This window comes from Dipteris shenzhenensis, chromosome 15 (assembly GCF_047967505.1).
Source record: "Dipteris shenzhenensis isolate YYH24624 ecotype China chromosome 15, Dip_SZ_1.0, whole genome shotgun sequence".
NCBI lineage: Eukaryota > Viridiplantae > Streptophyta > Polypodiopsida > Gleicheniales > Dipteridaceae > Dipteris > Dipteris shenzhenensis.
Window position 1 is genome coordinate 43912540 of NC_141610.1, and position 20946 is coordinate 43933485.

At 45.1% G+C, this 20946-nt stretch overlaps 1 protein-coding gene across 1 annotated transcript in view; it reads right to left on the minus strand.

The window, feature by feature from the left end:
* The window catches only part of NS1 (Class II aminoacyl-tRNA and biotin synthetases superfamily protein), a 92083-nt gene that overhangs the window by 33033 nt on the left and 38104 nt on the right, over nt 1-20946 (minus strand). Inside the window, exons 7-11 of the mRNA XM_087385693.1 lie at nt 20826-20903; nt 20386-20454; nt 20060-20134; nt 19059-19142; nt 13543-13629 (exon numbers count right to left, since the gene is read on the minus strand). Of these exons, the coding sequence (XP_087241819.1) occupies nt 13543-13629; nt 19059-19142; nt 20060-20134; nt 20386-20454; nt 20826-20903 (393 nt within the window). The remainder of the gene's footprint in view (nt 1-13542; nt 13630-19058; nt 19143-20059; nt 20135-20385; nt 20455-20825; nt 20904-20946) is intronic.

The window sequence follows — 20946 nt, forward strand, 5'->3', positions numbered from 1 at the left end:
GCAGTGAGTCTCTCTACTCCCTACTCTATCTCCCTCACACTCTATCAACTGGTATCAGAGCCAACGGGCTCTCCCCCTCCACTTCCACTCCCTCCTCTCCCTATCCTACCCCTTCCGTACAGACCGATCCGTACGGCCGTACGACGTCCGTACAACCGTACGGACGGATCGCGAAGGGCGCAGGCAACGCTGCAACGGCGGCTTCAAGCGCGGGTTGTACGGGCGAAACTCAAGGAGGCAGGCAACGCACGGCTGCATCGGCGCGGCTGCCAGGGCGCAGGGCGTGGCTGCACGTCGCTGGCAAGGGCTGCCAGGCGCAGGCCACGGCTGCAAGGCGCAGCTGCAAGGCGCGGCTGCATCGGCGTGGCCAAGGCTGTAGGGCGCACGTCGGCCAAACCGGCCGACACAGGTCGGCCAGACCAGACAAAACTGGCCCAGCTCTTCCTCTACGTGGAATCCAGCATCGAAATCCAACATCGAGACCCATTGTGAGGACAAACTGTAGGTCGGTTGATATGTCTTCTCTGCGGAAAGGTCCTCGACGGCAAGATCGACCAGTCCGAGCAGTCCTTCTTGGACGATGACCAGATGGGAAACGGGTTTGTCCTCACTTGCATTGCCAACCTCTACTTGCCCTGAAAAATGTGCTGAAGATATCTTGCAACAGCTGCGTGCACTCCAATCAAAGCAGGAACAAGTTCTCTGTCAACATTTCGAAGGTACTGTTTTGCACGAAAATCGAGTGCATAGTACAGCAGCAAGTACACCGTACAAGTACAGCCAGCAGGCAGGGTACCGTGCAAAGGTACGCAAGGTGTTCTATTTGGGGCAGGGCTTACACTCGCACTGAGGCATTATGCCGCAAACAGTGTTGAGACAGGTCTTATCACTTGGCCAGTGATTGTACACAGTGGTGGCACTGAGAGTATGCATTGGACAGATCTGTACTTGATACTTGCAGTGTATGCTTTGTTGGATGCAACTCAATGGATTTGCAGTCAAACGCCTTGTGTGAGCAGTAGCATTTGATGCCATTTACTGTGTCAATGCACGGAATGTGCTGCCAATTCAAGGGGCTTTTGATGCTATTATGCTTGTGACAAATGCTTTAGCTTGTTGCTGAAAGTACAATCACATTTGGTACAGATTTGGTCGATTTTGACCAAGTTTGACTTTAGTCAAATTTGGGGCTTTTGTAGCCTGACCGGAAATTTGTCAAGTGGGAGCACTCTACATGCATCAGGCTATCTTGTGGAGCACTATTATGCTTTGAAAGTGCAAATTTGACTTACAGTGTTTGGTCAAAGGTCAATCTCTCAAATTGGAGGTCACATCCCTGATTTTCTTCATGCATTCAAAGGGCTTTTGAGCCACCTTACTTCCAAACTGCAAATTCAGTTGGGGGGGAAGTTTATGAAGCATATGGAGGTCTAAAATCAGGGATTTTCATCAAAAATCAGAGATTTACAGTTACTGTTTTTTGACAGTCCGGGACTGTCAAACAGCAGGTTTGACCATATTTGACTATCAGAAAAGTCAAAAAGTACTGCTGTTTTTTTATTATATCAGTTCTGGATTTTTCTGGAGCGATTTGAAGCAGCTGTACCGCACTTTCGCCAGCGAAAAAAAAAAAAAAAAGACAGGAACAGCTTGCTGTACTGTTTCTGCAGCAAGTGGGAGAAAAATATTCAGTTGGTTTTGTGCCACTGAAACAGTACCAAGTTCCCTTTTGATCGTACTTCCGCTGCGGGGGAATTTTCTTGGAGTAACTAGTGCTTAATTGCACGACTACAGGGAGTCAAACTCTACTTTCTTTACCATGAGTTCCGGCAGCGACATGTCGTCCTTGTTTCAGATAAAGAAGCTCGAAGGAGCTAAAAATTACGACATATGGAGGACACAATGCTACAATGTGCTGATGCAGAAGGACCAGTACAAGCCTATAAAGGAGAAGGGTGTTAAGCCCTCCAACGTTACTGATGAGCAGTGGGAGAAGATGGACGGCTTGGCCAGGTCGACCATTATGCTTACAGTTGTTGATTCACTGGTTGAAGGCATCAGGGATGAACCTACTGCGTGGGAGATGTGGCAACGTCTTGAGGATACTTATGCCAAGAAAAGTGCCACGGGAAAAGCTTACTGGCTAAAAAAGCTTGTTGGTCTTCAAATGAAGGAGGGGACAGCTATGTCCACTCATATTATTGAGTTTAACAGCATATTCAGCCAGGTGATCAACCAGGGGTTGAAGCTCGATGATGAGCTGAAAGCTACACTCATCCTATGTTCTCTACCTGAGTCATGGGACACATTCAGGACTTCTACCAGCAACTCAAAAGCCATTCTGTTATTTGCAGATGTGGAGAGTGCTCTTCTACAGGAAGAGATGAACAGAAAGAACAATGCTCTTGGGAAGTCAAATGCTTTGAATGCACGCAGCAGGTCCAAAACACGTGGAAAAGACAAAGAAAGAGAGAGGAGCAAGTCCCGCTCTAAGAGTGATCTTGTATGCAACTATTGTGGCAAGAAGGGACATATTGAGCAAAAGTGTTTTCAAAAGAAGAATGACCAGAGAGCCAAAGAAGGCAAGACTCAAGGCAAGTCTAAGGGCAAAGAAAAAGAGGAGCTGAATGTTACTTATGTTAGTGACAGTGACAGTGGACATGAGATATGTTTCACCTCTTCACTGCAGGCTCATACACTTCATGCTGGTGATGGATCAGATATGTTTTCCTGGATTATAGATTCAGGTGCTTCCTTTCATGTGACATCCTACAGAAATCTGTTTGTCAGATATGCAGGAGGGCAAAAGGGAGTGGTCTTTCTTGGTGATAACCATGCATGTTCTATCATTTGCATAGGTGATGTCAGGCTTGTGCTTGAAAATGGCCAGCAGTTAATGCTCAAAGGGGTCAGGCATGTTCCTGAGGTGAAGAAAAACTTGATTTCCACAGGGTTGTTGGATGACGATGGTTATCATACCACCTTTGGCAGTCAGAAATGGAAAATCAGCAAAGGGGCAATGGCTATTGCCAGGGGTCCTAAGGTTGATACTTTGTACTCACTTCATGCTGGACATTGTCCGCATTCTGATGTAAATGCCACCGAGCTGCCAAAGATTTCATTGTGGCATAGCCGGCTTGGCCATATGAGTATTAAGGGAATGGAGCAATTGGCTCATTTTGGTTACTTGCCGAGTCTAAAATATTCAGATTTGCAGAAATGTGAATTTTGTCTCTACGGTCGTCAAGTACAAATACCTCATAAGAGAAGGTCAGATCAGAAATTACAGCTCTTGGAGCTAGTACATACAGATGTGTGTGAGATGCCTACACTCTCTTTAGGAGGTTCAAAGTACATACTGTCATCCATAGATGACGCCACCCGCAAAGTGTGGGTTTACACTCTCAGAAAGAAGAGTGATACGTTCAAGGCTTTCACTAAGTTTGTTGCACTGGTCGAAAATGAGACAGGCAAAAAACTGAAAGCCTTACGATCTGACAATGGTGGAGAGTATTTGTCCAAAGAATTTCAAGAATTCTGTGAGGCAAAGGGTATTCAAAGGGTGTTGTCTGCACCATATGATCCTCCACAGAATGGTACAGCTGAAAAAATGTTCAAGACCATTCAAGAGAAAGTCAGATCCATGTTGTCACATGCTGCATTGCCCCACACATTTTGGGCTGAAGCTGTAAAGACAGCTGTGCACCTTATTAACAGGTCACCAAACAAGAGACTATGTGGTGGTGTGCCTGAACAGGCATGGACGGGCAAGCCTCCGTCTTACAAACACCTACGGGTCTTTGGTTGTGTCGCGTATGTGCATGTACGCAGGGAGGACAGAACTAAACTGGATCCAAAGTCTCTTAAATGCATATTCCTAGGTTACGGTGACAAAGGTGAGATGGGCTACAGGATTTGGGATCCCAAGAACAGAAAACTTATACGCAGCAATGATGTCGTGTTTGATGAAACCATCATGTTCAAGGAACCTGTTGTACAGCAGGGACCTTTAAAAGTAACTATTGATGATAACAGGCATCATGGGCAACACGAACAGGCTGTAAATCAGCCACAACAGCAGCATAACCAGCCATTAAATGATGCTGCAGCAGGTCCTAATGGACAGCCAGGTATGGCAAAAGACATCCCAATGGATGAAGCACAGTTAGGTGATCCTCCTGACATGCAAATGCAGCCAGGAGACATGGGACAGCCACCTTATCAGGGTGATGAACAGGCTGGACAGCCAGCTCAAGACGATGGTCATTGGGTTAGAAGGTCATCTAGACCGACGCGGCAGCCAGAAAGATTTGTTCCAGGCATTGATTATTTGATGCTCACTGATTGTGGAGAGCCTTCATGCTACAGAGAGGCTAGGCAGAGGGCAGACAAGGTTCAATGGGATCTTGCTATGAAGGCTGAAATGGACAGCCTTCACAAGAATGGCACTTGGGAATTGGTATCCTTGCCTACTGGTAAGAAGGTACTGCCATGCAAATGGGTTTATCGACTTAAGGTCACACCTGGTGAAAAGCCAAGGCATAAAGCCAGACTGGTTGCCAAGGGGTTCAAGCAGGAATATGGTGTTGACTTTGACGAGATATTCTCTCCTGTTGTTAAGATGACAACACTCAGAACTGTATTAGCATTGGTTGCACATGCAGATATGGACTTGGTCCAAATGGATGTCAAGACAGCATTTCTTCATGGTGATTTACATGAGGAAATTTTTATGCAGCAGCCAGAGGGTTTTACAGTGAAGAGCAAAGAGAAGCTTGTATGCAAACTAAAGAAAAGTCTTTATGGTCTAAAGCAGGCACCCAGGGAATGGTATCATAAGTTTGATACATTCATGCGAACCCAGGGTTACAGGAGAAGTGACATTGATCACTGCTTGTATACCAAGAAAGCTTCAGATGGCAGTTTACTTATCCTCATTTTGTATGTGGATGACATGTTAATTGCTGGAAAATCTCATAATGAAATGAATGCCTTGAAAAAGAGATTGCACCAGACCTTTGATATGAAAGATCTTGGTGATGCCAACCATATATTGGGTATGCGGATACTTCGGGATCGGGAAAAGCGGTTGCTATACTTGTCTCAGAAGGAATATATTGGCAAGGTCTTGCAGAGATTTCACATGGAGGGGGGGAAGAGTATTGGTACTCCATTGCCTCCTTATGTGAAAATCAGTGCTTTGGACAGCCCTCAGACAGATGCTGAAAAAGCTGAGATGTCAAAGATTCCGTATGCATCAGCATGTGGCAGTCTCATGTATGCTATGGTTGCAACCAGGCCCGATATTGCGTTTGCAGTGGGAGTGGTTAGCAAATACATGGCTAAACCTGGCAAAAAGCATTGGAATGCAGTAAAAGGTGTCATGAGATACCTGAAGGGTACACAGGACTTGTGTATATGTTTCGGCAGTCAAGATGCAAAAGTGCAAGGTTATACAGACTCTGATTATGCCGGTCACCCTGATACCCGGAAGTCTACTACCGGATATGTTTTCACTTTCACTGGAGGTGCAGTGTCGTGGGTATCTAGAATGCAGCAATGCGTTGCATTGTCTACCACAGAAGCAGAATATATTGCAGCCACTGAGGCATGCAAGGAGGCTATATGGCTATCTCGGTTAGTGGCAGATTTGGGTTATCCATTGGAGATTCCATTGTTGCATTGTGACAGTCAGAGTGCCATACAGTTGGCACGTAATCCTGTCTTTCATGCAAAGACGAAGCACATAGATGTGAAATATCACTTCATCAGGGAGGTGCTTGAAAACAAGCAAATTAAGCTTGTTAAGGTGCATACAGATGACAATCCGGCAGATCTGTTAACCAAAGGGTTAGCTGCAGAGAGGTTTGCACACTGCAGATCTCTTATGGGTATTGGTTGAGGCCAATATTCTTTCTCTCCTTGAGGGCACACTGCCTTTAAGTGGGAGGTTGTTGGGGTAAAGGCACTGGCCTCCCTATGTAAATAGTACTTTATGTTGTACTTTAGTGTAGGACACTTAAGTACACTAAGTACACATTTGTACTTAGTTGTACTTAAGGGTTACTACCTTATCCATAATATATATGTGTGTACTTGGGGAGGTACCACTCACTCATTGTGATTATCCCCACTATTGTGTGTGAGCAGTGAGTCTCTCTACTCCCTACTCTATCTCCCTCACACTCTATCATTCTGGTGGTGGTTCAGTGTTTCAAGCAGTGGCTGGCCAGGTTAGGAATGGCCAAGGAATGCTTGCAAATCACCCTGTTGGTTTTCAGCCCGGAATGCAAGGTATTCAAGGGATTATGCTTGGGGGTATGCAAGAAGTTGGAATGCAGAGAGTCCTGAATGGAGACATTGGCATGCAGCCAGGAATGCAAAATGGAATGCATGGTGTTATGGGAGATCTTGTAGGCATGCTTGGTATGCAGGGTACCAGGGCTGGTATAGCAAACCTTGCTATGGGTAATGGCAATGTTGGTCAGGCTTTTGTTGTCCACTGTGATGTTCGTGGGAACATCATTGGTGCAATCCTCATGTAAAATGGATGGTTTTTCCCTACGAGAGTAGAATGTTGCAGGATGCTGAAAGAAATTTGCAAGTATATGAGAAAGAGTTGCTCGTTGTGGCTCATGCTCTTTCTGCGTGGGAGCATTACTTGCTTGGGGCTGATTTCGCTGTGCAGGCAGATCATCAGACCTTGAGATATTTTACTCAGTCAGACTAGGTTGTCTCAGAAGCATATGCATTGAGTCCCAAATTTGATTCAATGAAGGACTAGAGTCTAGTATGTAGAGGATGGGGAGTCTCCAAGGCTCTAGGATCAGTTGTCTGATGGACAGCAGCATTTGCATTATACTGTCAGAGATGGATTCCTTCATATGCATGGTCCTCTCTGGTGTTACAAGCACTTTAGGCCTAGCGTGCAAGGCATCGATGTACTGATGCTCTAATGAAAGTAATTGAGACTTTCTTTGGTCAGCTTTGTGACAAGAGATGGATTGTTTTGTGAGGAATTGGCATCTATTAGCACATCAGTGATGTAGCTTACTGGTTGAAGATACCAGATCTTGGGAGGGTTCATAATGCTTGAAATGGGAATCTTCTCAAACCTTTTTAGGGAGTTGTGCCAGGTTATGCCTTCTATGTGTAGGCAAAAGTTGAGAGACTTGATGAGATCTTAGTTCCAAATCAAGTATTGGCACATAAAGAAAAAACAAACAGAGGTAAAAATTTCTAACTGCTTAAGTTTTGGAATCATTCACCATTGTATGCGACGTGGCTGGTGGAAGAGGATGATTTGGCATATACACCTCAGTTGTTTTAGCTTTACTTGGAAGCTTTTTGGCTTCGGTTGTGGCTCCTTCAGGCTCATCAAAACGTAAGTCTAGAGCATGGCCTGATGCTCAAGAGAGGGGTAGAACCTCTATCTCTTCGTTACAGACATGCTCAGATATCTAGAGGTCACTTGGTGACATTGCATGTTTCACCCGAGGTACAGCTTGCTAACGGTATATTTGCCTTGGGACTTCTATGATTAGTGTACTAGTCACTATGAGGTTTTTGCAATGTATATGGATTACTTACCCTAGGCTCTGAACAATCATATATGCTATGACAGTTTGTAATACATGCTTTAATGATGGTATATTCACATGTATTTCAGATGCAATCGAGGACCCTTGCCATGTTTCAAGAGAGAGGTATGTCACGAGGGCGTGATTTCTGGCGCATGCATGTTGGTCTGCACGTGAGCAGGACCCTGGGAACACAAAGAGCGAGGTCATGGGTTGTGTGGATGTGCAGCTTTTCTCCCTAGGGAATTGTGCCTTGGGGGTAAATAAGAGATTTAGGCCCAAGAAGGGTCAAATAACCTTAGGATCCAATAGTTGGTCATTGGTTTGGCTTTAAAAAGGTCCCCCTCTAGCTTTAAAAAGGTCCCACTAGAGGGGCAAGGGGAAAAGGAAGGGAGAATGCCACGTGGCATATTCCCATGCCATGATGCAACTAGCAAGGTTCTGTATGGAAGCTCCCAAGAGGAGAAGAGCACTGTCATGTAAGGCACCGAGGAGATCCACAAAAAGGAGCCGTCAGAAGCCTTTGTATGGACAGAGACGTAAAGAAGTTAAGAGATGGTAGCCTTGCATCGGGTGGTGTGAGTGGGCAATGGGCAAAGAGCTGTACGAGAGGATACAGAGTCAGTACGGGCTGCACAAGTTTTGTACAGGCTCATGCAAATTCCGTACAGATGGAATAAAGCGTGTGTACGGCTATTGTACCGAACAGCCTGTGTGTACTGCCATGTACGGAACAGCTTGTGTGCGGCCAGTGTACAGAAGGCCACCGTACGGACTATGTACGAACTGCTCATGGCTGCTGCTAGTTGGTGTTTTGGGACTCGAGATGAGCACATGAGCTCGCAGGCTAATCAAGGCCACTACGTTGGAGCTTGAGCTGAACACGTATGCTCACAGGTTGACGACAAGGACTGGTCTGACGGCTTCTCCTAGCGTGTGCACATAGTTGGCCACAATGGGCTTGTGTTATTCCTTGGTGGGGTTGTGTACAGCCCTTGCGCTCTTGTATTTGCTTGTGAATGAGCTAGGTTGGTTGCCTTTGGGTTAATTCAGAATGCATGATCCTTTTCTTCAGATTATTCTTAGTTGAAAGCTAGTTCGGAGAGCCATTGCAAGCAAAGAGATGCACGGGTACTGATTTCAGTTTGAGTGTAAGTTTCTCGCAGATTGTGGGCACGCTTCTTATGCTTTCACCCATTGTTTGGGTATTCCAGTGAGTCAGTGGACACTTGGTGATTGTTTGGGAAGTGTGTGGTCCTGCATTGGGCTGCTAGTGTTATGGATAAATTTGACCAAGGTAAAGGGCATAAATATGTGTGTGTGCTTATATGTGTGGCAATAGTATAATAAAATATGGTGTGCATAGGGTCCAGGGTTGAGGTGACAGGGCATGACCATGTGCCACCCTTCCACGTACGAGGACCCATAAGGTGTGTTATACATAATCCATGGTAGAAATATTATAAAATGTTAAGATGGCATGGTTCCTCCATGTGCCACCCCTCCACCTAGGCGGTCCCATGCCTGCATTTAGTGAGACATGGCCTAAGGACCATGGGAGAAGTAATATAAAATAGGTGGAGATGGATATTATATTGGATTATTCCCTCCATGTAGGATAGGCCTATGTGGGGGAGGTGTAGATAGTCCAAGAATGCAAGTTAAATAATGGAGAAAGTAGGATGAGGTGGCAAGATTCCTGGTGCTTGTTCTCCTAGATGTTTGAACGTATTATAAAATTGAGAAGAGACCAAGGGAGCATCTTTGACTTGGAATATGGGGTTTGATTTATGTGAAAAAATGAGGCAAAGGGTTGTCGCACGCAATTGAGAGTGCATACCCACCTAGCCCCCATGGGAGATTCCTCCACACACACCATGCATGTGGGAGGATGCATTTATTGGGAGAGACCCCCTCTCTTGGCTATAAAAGGAGGAGACTATTCCTTGATGTGACACGCTCATTCTTGTAAAGCCACCATGCTAGTACCTTGATTTCCCCCATCCTTCCTTTCAAATAAAGCATGACTCTCTTCTCTTCCCTTGATGTCTCCATTCCTACATTCCACCTCCCATCATGTACATGCTCCTCTTCCCCCTCTCCCTTCCTCTTTTTTCCATGGTCTCCCTCTTCATTCCCATCCCTATTAATCCCTTTTCCCCACCCATGTTAACGCTTCTCTCCTCACGTTCCCTCTTCCCCATGGCCCTCGAGCGTCGCCATGCCTAGCGTCTAGCCTCTCCAATTAATAGAATCGGTGTGGCTGCTGGGATTTGAAGTCTCCACGACTAGTGGCATAACATCCGTCAACATCCGTTACTCCTACGACTATGTGCAGTTCTACGGCATCTTCTATGTGCGGTTCTCTGCTTCTGTGCCTCCAATCTGCATGTCTTCTACTCGCGGTTCTCCGTCTCTGCGGTTGCAAAACTTCTTTGTTTCTACGCCTCCAATTTGTGTGCCTTCTGCTCGTGGTTCCTACGCATCCATGCGTCTTCTGGATACCTGTGCATCAGCGCATCTTCTGGGTTCCCGCGCGTATTCTAGTCGCAGGTTGATGCCATCTTTCAGACAGTGACTTTCATCCACAGAGACTGGGACTTATCCCACTGTAGACTTCCGAGGTTGGCCCTAGAGTCATCCAAACGGCTAGCAGAGAGCGGGGCACACACATGGTATTCACGCATATCTATATGGCTTGCCAGGCACAGTATCCAGATGGACATGCTTCCCCCCTTTCAGTACAGCATGGATGCACCTCCTGAGTCGATCCCACGATGAGATCAACAATATCATACGAATAGACCTCCTCCAACTTCATACATCCCAAACTTGGGGGAAGGACCAAGAGCTCCCCATCAAGACCCAGTTCTACTGTGACCACTTCTTGAGAGTATCAAAGGAGGGATTCATCATCAGACCCTAGTATCTCAAGGACAGACGAGTCTCCCATGCACTGAGGATTGCCATTGGTCAAAAGCGGTTTTCATCCCATTAGTTGAGCATCAAGGCTAGGAGAGCAACTGGTATACCCAGAGAGCAGTAGGTCTGCACACTATGTATGCTGGGGGCGGTTGAGACAGAGGAGCATTTTCTTTATTTTTTCCCAGCCTACTACGAGATCCGGGGGTCTGTATTGGGCTTTATCTGATGGAGATGCGTCGGCACAGGGAGACACTACTGCGACAGATAAGAGAGCGGCAAGAGATGACAGACCACCTCAGGACGACATAGAGGATGACCGGGCACAGCGACGCGTCACAGACTTCTATATATTTGAGTCAGCCCTAGGACACACTGGAGTGGAGGAGGAGCTAGCCGACATGAGAGTAGTCTGGATCAGCAGCCGACATGGTACCACCGAGAGAGGGACGCAAAGACCACATGCGCGACAGAGAGTCCTCAGCGTACACTCTATTGAGGTCTGACCTATCACAGCCTTCCTCAGGGGGGACCGACGGAGACGAGGGGTCACTCTGGGCATAGCTCAGAGAGTTCAGAGAGCAAGGAGACCACGTCCCCCAACGTAGCGCGAGACAACTCGATAGACACAGATATGAGACATCTTCGCAGCCCACCAGAGAGCCATCACTGTACCAAGCTTCAGTTTCTGATTCTATTTCTAAGTCCCAACGCCGAGACTGACTTGTCTTTCAATATGTACCTGATACTGGATAGATTGATCTAGTCCACTATGCAGTTGCAGTTGACTATTTCTATTCATGATTATGATTTTGTTAGCATAGATTAGTACTCAGCAAGGGTCCTAGTGTGCCCTTTGCTTCAGCCCACTGAGGCTTGTATGAGTTCACTTTTCTGTGTTCTTTGTCGCACATAGGCCTACGAGGCCTCCTGTGGACGTTAATACATCTCTCTCTCTCTCTCTCTCTCTCTCTCTCTCTCTCTCTCTCTCTCTAAGGGGAACGACTTCGGTCCACTCTCATGACTGATCCAGTTCCAGATCACGTCTGCATTGGGCTCTATCTGATGGAGATGCGCCGACACAGGGAGACACTACTACAACAGATCAAAGAGCAGCATGAGGCAACCAAGCCACATGAGACAGAGGCTGACCGAGCATAGCGATGCGTCACAAACTTCCATGCACTTGGGTAAGCTCTAGGACACAGCAGAGTAGTAGCTGATATGAGAGCAGCTAGGGTTAGCAGAGAGAGCCGACACGGTGCTACCGAGAGAGGGACATAGAAACCACGTGTGAGCCAGAGACCAAAGCACACTATATTGAGGTCCGGCCTATCACAGCATTCCTCAAGGGAGACCGACAGATACGAGGGGTCACTCTGGACATAGCTCAGTATAGGTTCAGAGATCGAGGAGACCGTGCCCCCTACCGCAACGTGAGACAATTCGACAGACGCAGATCCGAGATATGTTCACAGCTCACCGAAGAGCCACCACAGTGCGAAGCTTCAGCTTCTGAGTTCCAGCTCTCAGTTTGCTTCAGTCGGTATTTTTTTCGATTTTGTTTGAGCTCTAGAGCTCATTAGATCAGCATAGATTGGTACTCATGAAGGGCCCTAGAGCACCCTTTGCTCCAACCCATTGAGCCTTGTATGAGTTTTCTATTTGTGCACTTTGTCCCATAGGCCAACGAGGCCTCCCACGGACATTAACACCTCTCTCTCTCAATCTCTCTCTCTCTCTCTCTCTCTCTCTCTCTCATCATAGTGATGTCACATCACAGCTCCCAACCTAACCACGAGCTCAAATTTCACTCATGTATTAGATCTGATATGATATGATTATGTTGTTAGTGATGATGCCCAACTAGAGGTTCCACCCTTTCAGCTCATGATATCAAGTTTCTTTTAGTCTCATAGACCCTTCGGTCTTTCGAAGACTTTTAATAAACTTTCTTTCTTTCTCTCTCTCTCTCTCTCTCTCTCTCTCTCTCTCTCTAAATGGATCAGGTTGACAATGATTAGAAAATGCACCATTGGATCTAATCTTAATGTAGCCAAGCTAACTGTGAGGATTGAACTGCATGACTATGCTTCTCTAATGAAAGAATTAATACCAAATTTGCCCATTTGAAGTCCCTCCTAAGAACCTATAGTAAAAATGCATTAGAGGCTGGAATAAGTGCTGTTAGAGCCATCTCACTACTTTAAATCTCTTGTTGTTCAAGTAGATCCACAACATTAGCCTACAGTTGTTGAAAAGCAAATTCAATTTGTAACATGCCCCCACAGTTACAAATACATTAGGATGATTAGGCATACAAAATAATATTCTAGAGACACCAATCCAGCTAGTTGCAACGATCCAATGTTTGGATAGCTCAACATTACTGAAATCATTTTATCTAGCCATTCCGTATTTAAATATATCTTAAAAGAGTAGAGACACACACAAACACATTCTATATGCGCATTGTGTTCTATAAAGGAACAATGGATGGTGTAGCTTTCACAAAGTCCCCCACAATGTTAAAAACCATTAAGCTACATGCATCCATACCGCCATCATGAATGCCCAACAATAAGTGCGACCATTCTATTCAACTTTATACATCCGCACATATTTTGCCCACCATGCAAACATAAGCATTTGTTTATCAAGGTCATCATACTAATTTTTGTCAAAACTCAAGCCATGAAGGGCAAGCTAAGTCATGATGAAGGCTAGCACTTAAGAAGAAGGCTAATCAGAAAAGTTATTTCACGTTCTCTTTATAGAAGCAACAATTTATTGAGTCTTAAAATCAAACTTCAGTGCTACAAGAGATGACATCAATCAACACTCCAAGGAGTATTGGATTCCACATTGCTCCCATATTAAGTCCAAAGACTATAAATTGAGAGTTCTTCAAGGAAACCTTATTTAGGGCCAATTCAATAATTAAGGAAAACTAGATCAAGCAGAACATGATTTGACATTTCTGGCAGCAAAAGAATTGTCACTGGTTTCATTGAATTCTAATGAAGCACAAGGAGCATACCGGGTAATCAAAACTGGTATTTGCTTTTAGTAATAGGTTCACAGCATCCGAGTATGTAATATGCATGAAGTCCTTCTCCGCAACATTCTGCACAACCAAGAAGCCAAGTATAAACATGTCCAAGACAAAGTTGTGGAGAACACTTACATGCATTAATTTCTTTAAAACATGTGCAAAAGCATGATCATGACAACATCGGTGTTGCACCAAAATGTGCTGAAATCGTAAGTAGCACGATGGAACAAGTACCAAATTTATAACAGCTGCAATCTTGACACACCTCCCTTTCTACCACCCACTTTCTCTTAGTCAAGGACCATCCTCCAGGAAATACAATCTTTTGCTTTACTTCTCAAGCTCCCTTGGCCTTTGCAAATTTTGGTGAAGTTTGCGGCCCTCCACACAGATGCCTCATTCTAAATCATCACCTATTTGGAACGGGTCAAGCACTTTGATTGAACAAATGCAGGCCATTAGAGACTACCATGGAGGGCCCTCTCGTTGTCTATGCAGCTTGCTACAGAGGGAGATGAGCAATGCCGGTAGTATGCATGAGTCTCATCCAAGTGTAGGACATGTCTATTGAAATTTACCCACTCACTATATGTCCCTTTCCAAGGTATGACACAGTAGGAGACTCACCTAATTATCTAGGATGACCTGTGGCAAGTATACATCCATAGGACATGGATACCACCTGCGCGGAAACATGGGACCAAGATGGACTTCTACAGGGAGCGTTTCCTCCACCTAAGCAAGGATAGCTTCATTCAAGCACCAAGGTACCTATAGATCCATCTCTTACGGATCAACATGGGCCAACTCAAGACACATATCATAGATTTGAAATCTAGGAAGGTCATGCCACACAAGACCACAAAGACCTAAGGCTTTGCACACTTGGTGATACATACAGATGGAGACCCAGGAGCATGTCCTAATGCTAGTTCCAGGTATTATGACAGGTATTATGAGATCCGAGGGAGATACAACTACCTTGTCTCCAATAGATACACATATATGAGCAAGGTCATTGACTACTTAAACCAAATGTGTCCCCCGCTCTTCGTACATGCGATTACCCCACTAGGGTCTAGACTCATGAGACTCGTCGTGGGATACGGCCCCAAATAGCAAGAGATCATCAAATTCTTCGTCACAAGAGAAAAAGTGGATGGGAGGCATTGGGATTGAGACATTGATTTTCAGGCACACCTAGTCAGCAAGAGACTGGACATAGGCCAAGCAAGCACCCGTCCCATCTAAGGCACCATCAATGCAACATCTCAACATCAGGCCACAGCACATCCTACAGAGAGGAGCAAAGGAAGCCAACAGCAAATTCATACTTGTTCAAGGGACACATAGACTCCATATGGGATCCTAAACAGGCCAATGCAGAGCTTAAGTCACTCATGCCTAAAACATGATATAGAACACATGATAGGATATGACAAGGACTACTCTTCAACACATGGAGATTCTAACCTATAGTCCCTAGTTTCACCAGTAGTTCTTGCGGTCGACACCTGTAGTAGATATATTAACAACTCTCTCTCTCTCTCTCTCTCTCTCTCTCTCTCTCTCTCTCTCTCTCTCTCTCTCTCTCGCGTACCTCCATACCTGCGTCGTGTGTACCTCTCTCCCGTGCGTACCTCCCCATGTGTACCTCCCCCTCGTCTCAGCCCCCTCCCCGTCGCTCAGCCCCCTCCTCTCTCGTCCGTCGCTTAGCCCCCTCCTCTCTCGTCCATCGCTCAGCCCCCTCCCCTCGTCCATCGCTCAGCCCCCTCCCTCTCGTCCGTCGTCCGTCGCTCCCCTCGTCCGTCGCTCCCCCCGTCCGTCCCTCATCGCTCCCCCCGTAAGTCCCTCGTCGCTCCCCCCGTCGCTCAACCTCCGTCGCTCCCCCCGTCGCTCCCCTCGTCGCTCAGCTCGTCGTTGCCCATCCTGCCACTCTTCACTTCCCCACTTCCTCTCCCCACTCTTGGCTAGGCTGTACCCCAGGCCCAGCCAAGGGGTTAGTCCAGCCAAAAGGGGGATAGTCGATATGGCCAGCCCATCCTCCCCTCATCCCCCCAAGCTTTACTCCGCCATGGTAGCCACAACCCCTGCTCCCTTCGACAGGACGTACTCTAGGTATAAGATTCAACCTCCCCCGACGCCGACCAAGCCGCAAGAGCAAATTTACCATCTCCAGCAAGAAGTGCGAGACCTGAGGTCCCAACTCACCCAAGTCCTAGCTCGTATTGCAGCTTTGGAAGGCCCAGGGAAGCAGGAGATTATTGCAACGACCGTACAAACATGTAAAGCTGAGCCCCCAACATCACAGCTGATTTCCACGGTTAGAGAGCTTATCCAGGTGAAAGTGACAGCTGAACCCAAGGTTGATATCCAAACAGAGATCCAAGAACATCACCTTCGGAAAGAGAATGCTATGAAGATTCGAATAGGGGGAATACCCGATTGGCAGCACGAGGATGACACTTTCGAGGAGGCAATCAACAGAATCAAGGCAGCAGTCCCGGCCATTGATTGGTCAGCAAGCCCAACTGATGACAAGAATGATGATGAAGAGGAGTCTTCCCCAGTTTATTTATCGCCTAGGAATGGACACGTCATCACCTTCAACTCGAAGACACTCAGGAAGAGGATTCTACAACAATCCTATAAGCTGAAGGGGACAAAGATATGGATTGCTGAGGAGCTTACAAGAACCCAACTGAAGAACAAAGCTACCGAGCTTGCTAAGGTTCGGGCAGCCAGGGAAGCAGGAAAATGGGTAGTATATCGTGATGGTCTTGCAGTGATTAGAGAATTTAAGACAAAATCTAAAGACCCTCAGTCTTAAACTGATGTAATGGCCACTCCATAGCCTAGTACTTAATTCCTTTTATGTTTAATGGTTTTGTTTTTTTGGAGGAATCTGATGATACTCCTAGGGAGGTTGCCTATGGCCCTCTCTGTACTGATGTATAAGCAGGTCCCTTTTGTCCCATGGATCTTTTTAGGTCTCCAGTGGACATTAATAAACTTTCTTTCTTTCTCCCGTACGTTGTACATATGTACATGCGTACCTCCTCCGTACTGCTCCGTACTTGTGTCGTACCTCCGTACATCCCTACACACCTCCGTAGGTACTTGCCTACATCATACACCAGCTACATCAACCGCCACCAGTACAAACCCTAGCCGCCCAGGAGAAGGCCCAGTTTGGGCGCACAACAGGTAACAGCTCCAAGCCCGAGGTCAACCCAGCCTAGGATGAACCCCTGGCTCATCTTGGGGGTTAATACCAGCAAAGGGGCTTCTCAGTTAACACAGGCCAGCAGCATGGATTTCCCCACGACGAACACCTTTGCTTCAACCCCAAGCAAGCCCTCCTACTCTGATATCGCAGCTTTATCGCCTCCTCCGTACATCTTCTCAAAGACGCCCTCTACATTTGCAAAGACATATGTACAGCAAGGAAAATGGTAAGCATCATGCATGATAGACCCACAAGAGCACATTTACTATTTGCAGCAGGAAATATGTGAGTTGAAGATTAGAATTGCAGCTTGGGAGAGGAAAAGCAATGATATGGAAGGGAAAGGACAGCGGGAAATTATTCAAGAAATGTTGAACGAATGCACTTCCTATCCACCAGCACCTCGGTTGGTATCTACAATAAAGGAAATGATCACTAGTCAGATAAGTTCCATCAAGCAGGAGATGACTGCAAATGTCAGCAGTAAAGCCAATAAAGCTGACCTATGCATGGAGGTCAAAGAGCAGGAAACTAGAGTACATAATAAGAAAATACTATGCATTGGAGGGCTAGCAGAAGATTGCCTTGGCAGTTTTGATGATGATGAAGGATACAATGAAGAGGAGAGAGACCCACATGCCTAAAGAACGAAATATCACAAGTTGAATGGGATGCAAATGATATTAGTTGTATCAATAAAAAGGGAAAACAGCTACAAGTTTATTCCAATGAGAGGGCAGGAAGAGTGAACATTCTCTGCCAGACAAACAAGCTGAAGGTACGGGTATGGATATCTGAGGAGCTCACTCCAACTCAGCTCAAACAAAAGAATATCGAACTTACTAAAGTGAAGGATGCACGCAAAGCTGGAAAGTGGACAGTCTACAAAGATGGATTGGGATTAATTAGAGATTTCAAATCTAAACATATAGACTCTCAGTCTTAAACTGATGTAATGAAGGCCAATTTATGATAGGACTAGAATTTAGATGTGTGCTATAATAACCTCGAGCTGAGATGCCATGTGCACTCCTCGACTCTCTGGTTTTATCCAGATGTTGTAATTCATTTTGACATTTTGCATTTTGTCCCATAGGCCCATGAGGCCTCCCGCAGACGTTAATATGACTTTCTTTCTTTCTTTCTCTGATATACCTGAAGATGCATGTGAAATCAAGGAGATAGTGACACAGAAAATGCTAAAGAAACTATGTCAAAACTGAGGACAAAATTGCAGTTCCACAAACAGGAAATTAACTCAATGGACAGGTATGGAATGCAGAAATACCTCGGAGAAGACATATCGATATTTAAAAGGTATCTAATCTGCAAAATCATAGCTAGTTCACATGATCTCGAGGTAGCGAGAGGTAGGTGGGCAAGACCCAAGATCCCCAAAGAGGAAAGAACCTACAAAATCTGCCCCACAACTATAACAGCTGCTGATATACGAGAATATGCATGTGAAATCATGGACTGCTTAGTGGGCCAATTATAATTGAGCCTGAATGTGCTTCTTTGAACCCTTAAAGATTAAACATGGGCGTGGACTGTCCAGTGGGCCAATTATAATTGAGCCTGAATTTGATTCTTTAAACCCTTATGGATTACCTCACACGGGGATACCTTGGACTGTCACTTGGTGGTACGAGAGCTTATCGCTTGGTAACCCTTCCCTTCGTGAGGCCCTGACTTCCAGCTCAGTGGTGAACTTGGATCATTTACTGATGATATAGTCCTAGCTATGTACAAGCTAACCCCGGGATGTAGCTGAGTAAATCCCCGTACATAAACACCACAAATGTTCTTGGACGAGGGCACACAAACATGTGTCTTGCCATCTTTGGGGCCGCCTTCTATGAATCAGTTTACCTATGGGCCACCTTCTCTTCCTTAGAGATGATCTGATCTTGTATCAACACTTGCTCTGCATTAGAGTTGGTGCCTATGTAGCCAATGCCTAGAAGCTTAATTGATCTCACACATGCAAAATATTCAGCTGCTACAGGATTTCTCCTGAAGACTAATACAAATAAAATGCATTTACAGTACAACATAATCAAATGAATCACATGAGTGGAATATAACAAGGGTCCCATGCGTTCCATAAAATATATCAACTTTCATAGCTGGGCCTATCAAGGACTGGAATGAAGTATCTTTAATTTTCTTAGACCCTGCTCCCCTGGCAGCACCCCTCGTTTATATGTTTATGAAAGAATGGATGAAGATACATGACCAAGTTCAAGAACTCAGGAAAGAGAGCACGTACATGCAAGCGAGCAATAATTCCCTTTTCCACCCATGTGTTGAAAAATTCCATATCCTCTTTGCAATTATCAAGTACATGTCGTACCTGTTGAAACCCAAATTTGCTAAGAAACATCAGCCGCTGTGTCACTTGTTACTCCAGAAGCAAAGATACAGATGATATACAATTCCTTGTTTGAAATAGTTACTCGAACATGTCCTTTTTTTTTAAATTTCACAGAAAGATTTGGCACCCCCAAACTTGTCACTATAACTGAATTCAGAATGCGCATTAATGCCTAAGGAAATGGCACACCATGGCCCTACAAAATGAAGAGCTCCCACATACAAGAACATTCTCATGAAGCTCTATAAATACAGAAGAAAAAGGAGGGAGGCAGTACTGAATTTCAGGCAACTGGATTCTCATGAAGAAGGTGAAATCCTCGTTTTACAGTTCGAGAAGTACCAAATAGGTCTTCTTGAGAGCCTACTCAGAGATGTGTTAGGGGAGAAATGGGAACAACAGACTGTTACAGCTTGCAGAAAGTTCCTCAGCACCAATCAAACTGCAGCCAGTCACAGAGGGTACAATAAAAACGTCACAAGGCTATTGTGACAATCCTTTCAGAACTACACCACAAAGATGAATATCGGATTTCAAACAATGTGCAATAGGAAGAAGGTTTCCATTGCATGAGGTTAGAGAGCAGCTTGACGAATCAATGCCAATTTCTTAATTCAAATGTACTTACATAAGTTATAGCCACCATCCACAACCAAACAGGCTTCTACGGGTTCAAGATGTCATGATTGACGTATTCATTACACACGTCCGTAAGTGTGCAGTATATTTATTACATAATACGGTACATGCACTGCTAAAATATTACTTTCTGATGTCTTCTTTCACAGCTTGCATGACCTAATGTAAAGGTACAAGTCGGTTAAGCTAGAGGAAATTACCGTTGAGAAAATATGAAGCCTACTATACAGACTAGAGAGCAATGGTAAGTAACATACAACATACTGTAGAAATGAACTCGCACATGCCATGTCATCTTTCAAATCTGCAAAAGCAAGCTCTGGTTCTATCATCTGTCAAAAAATGTTCAGAAAAGTCGTAACAGTCAACTAACCAGTCAGCATATCATAAGCTTTAATCCATGAAAGATTCAAAACCCCCAAATCCTGTAAAGTATCATGATAAAGAACAGAACTGTCAAAACTCCAGAACAAAAATGAGGAGCTACGCATCGATGTGAAAAATATGTACTTTCACTAAACTTACCAAATGACAACAAAGGAGAATCCAGATGGGGCAGCATAGATATTTCAAAAGTTCTTACCCAAAACTCAGCAAGATGTCGAGAGGTGTTTGAGTTCTCTGCCCGGAAGGTTGGACCAAAGGTATAAACCTGTTTGAAAGAACGATTGCCCAGAGCATCTATTTCACTATACTGTCCTCACAAGAACAAGAATGTGTACTCGCAACAGACAGGAACCACAAGGTCTACTAATCTCATCTGACATGCACCAACCTAAGCATTTAACCCAAGAAAAAGGACATTCGAAGGTATTTCCAAAAACAGTGGAGAAAGTAATACTAAAAGAAACACCGTCCCATTATTTCTCCTCAAACTTGGACTTGTAAGCAATCTTTTGATAGCCACGCAAAAGGTGCTATTTCATGGTCCATATTATGAATACCCTATATAGTTTTTGACGCTTGTTTACTACGGTCTGCAAGGCCAATCAAATTGTGGAACGAAAAATCAAACCAGCATACATCAGAAAGTGCTGTTGCATAGATTTCTGCATTCAGCTGTCCTGAGACCGTTAAAAATGCTGGCTTTCCAAAAAAATCCTGCAAGCCATACATAGTAAAGCATTGTTATAACAATCTCTCT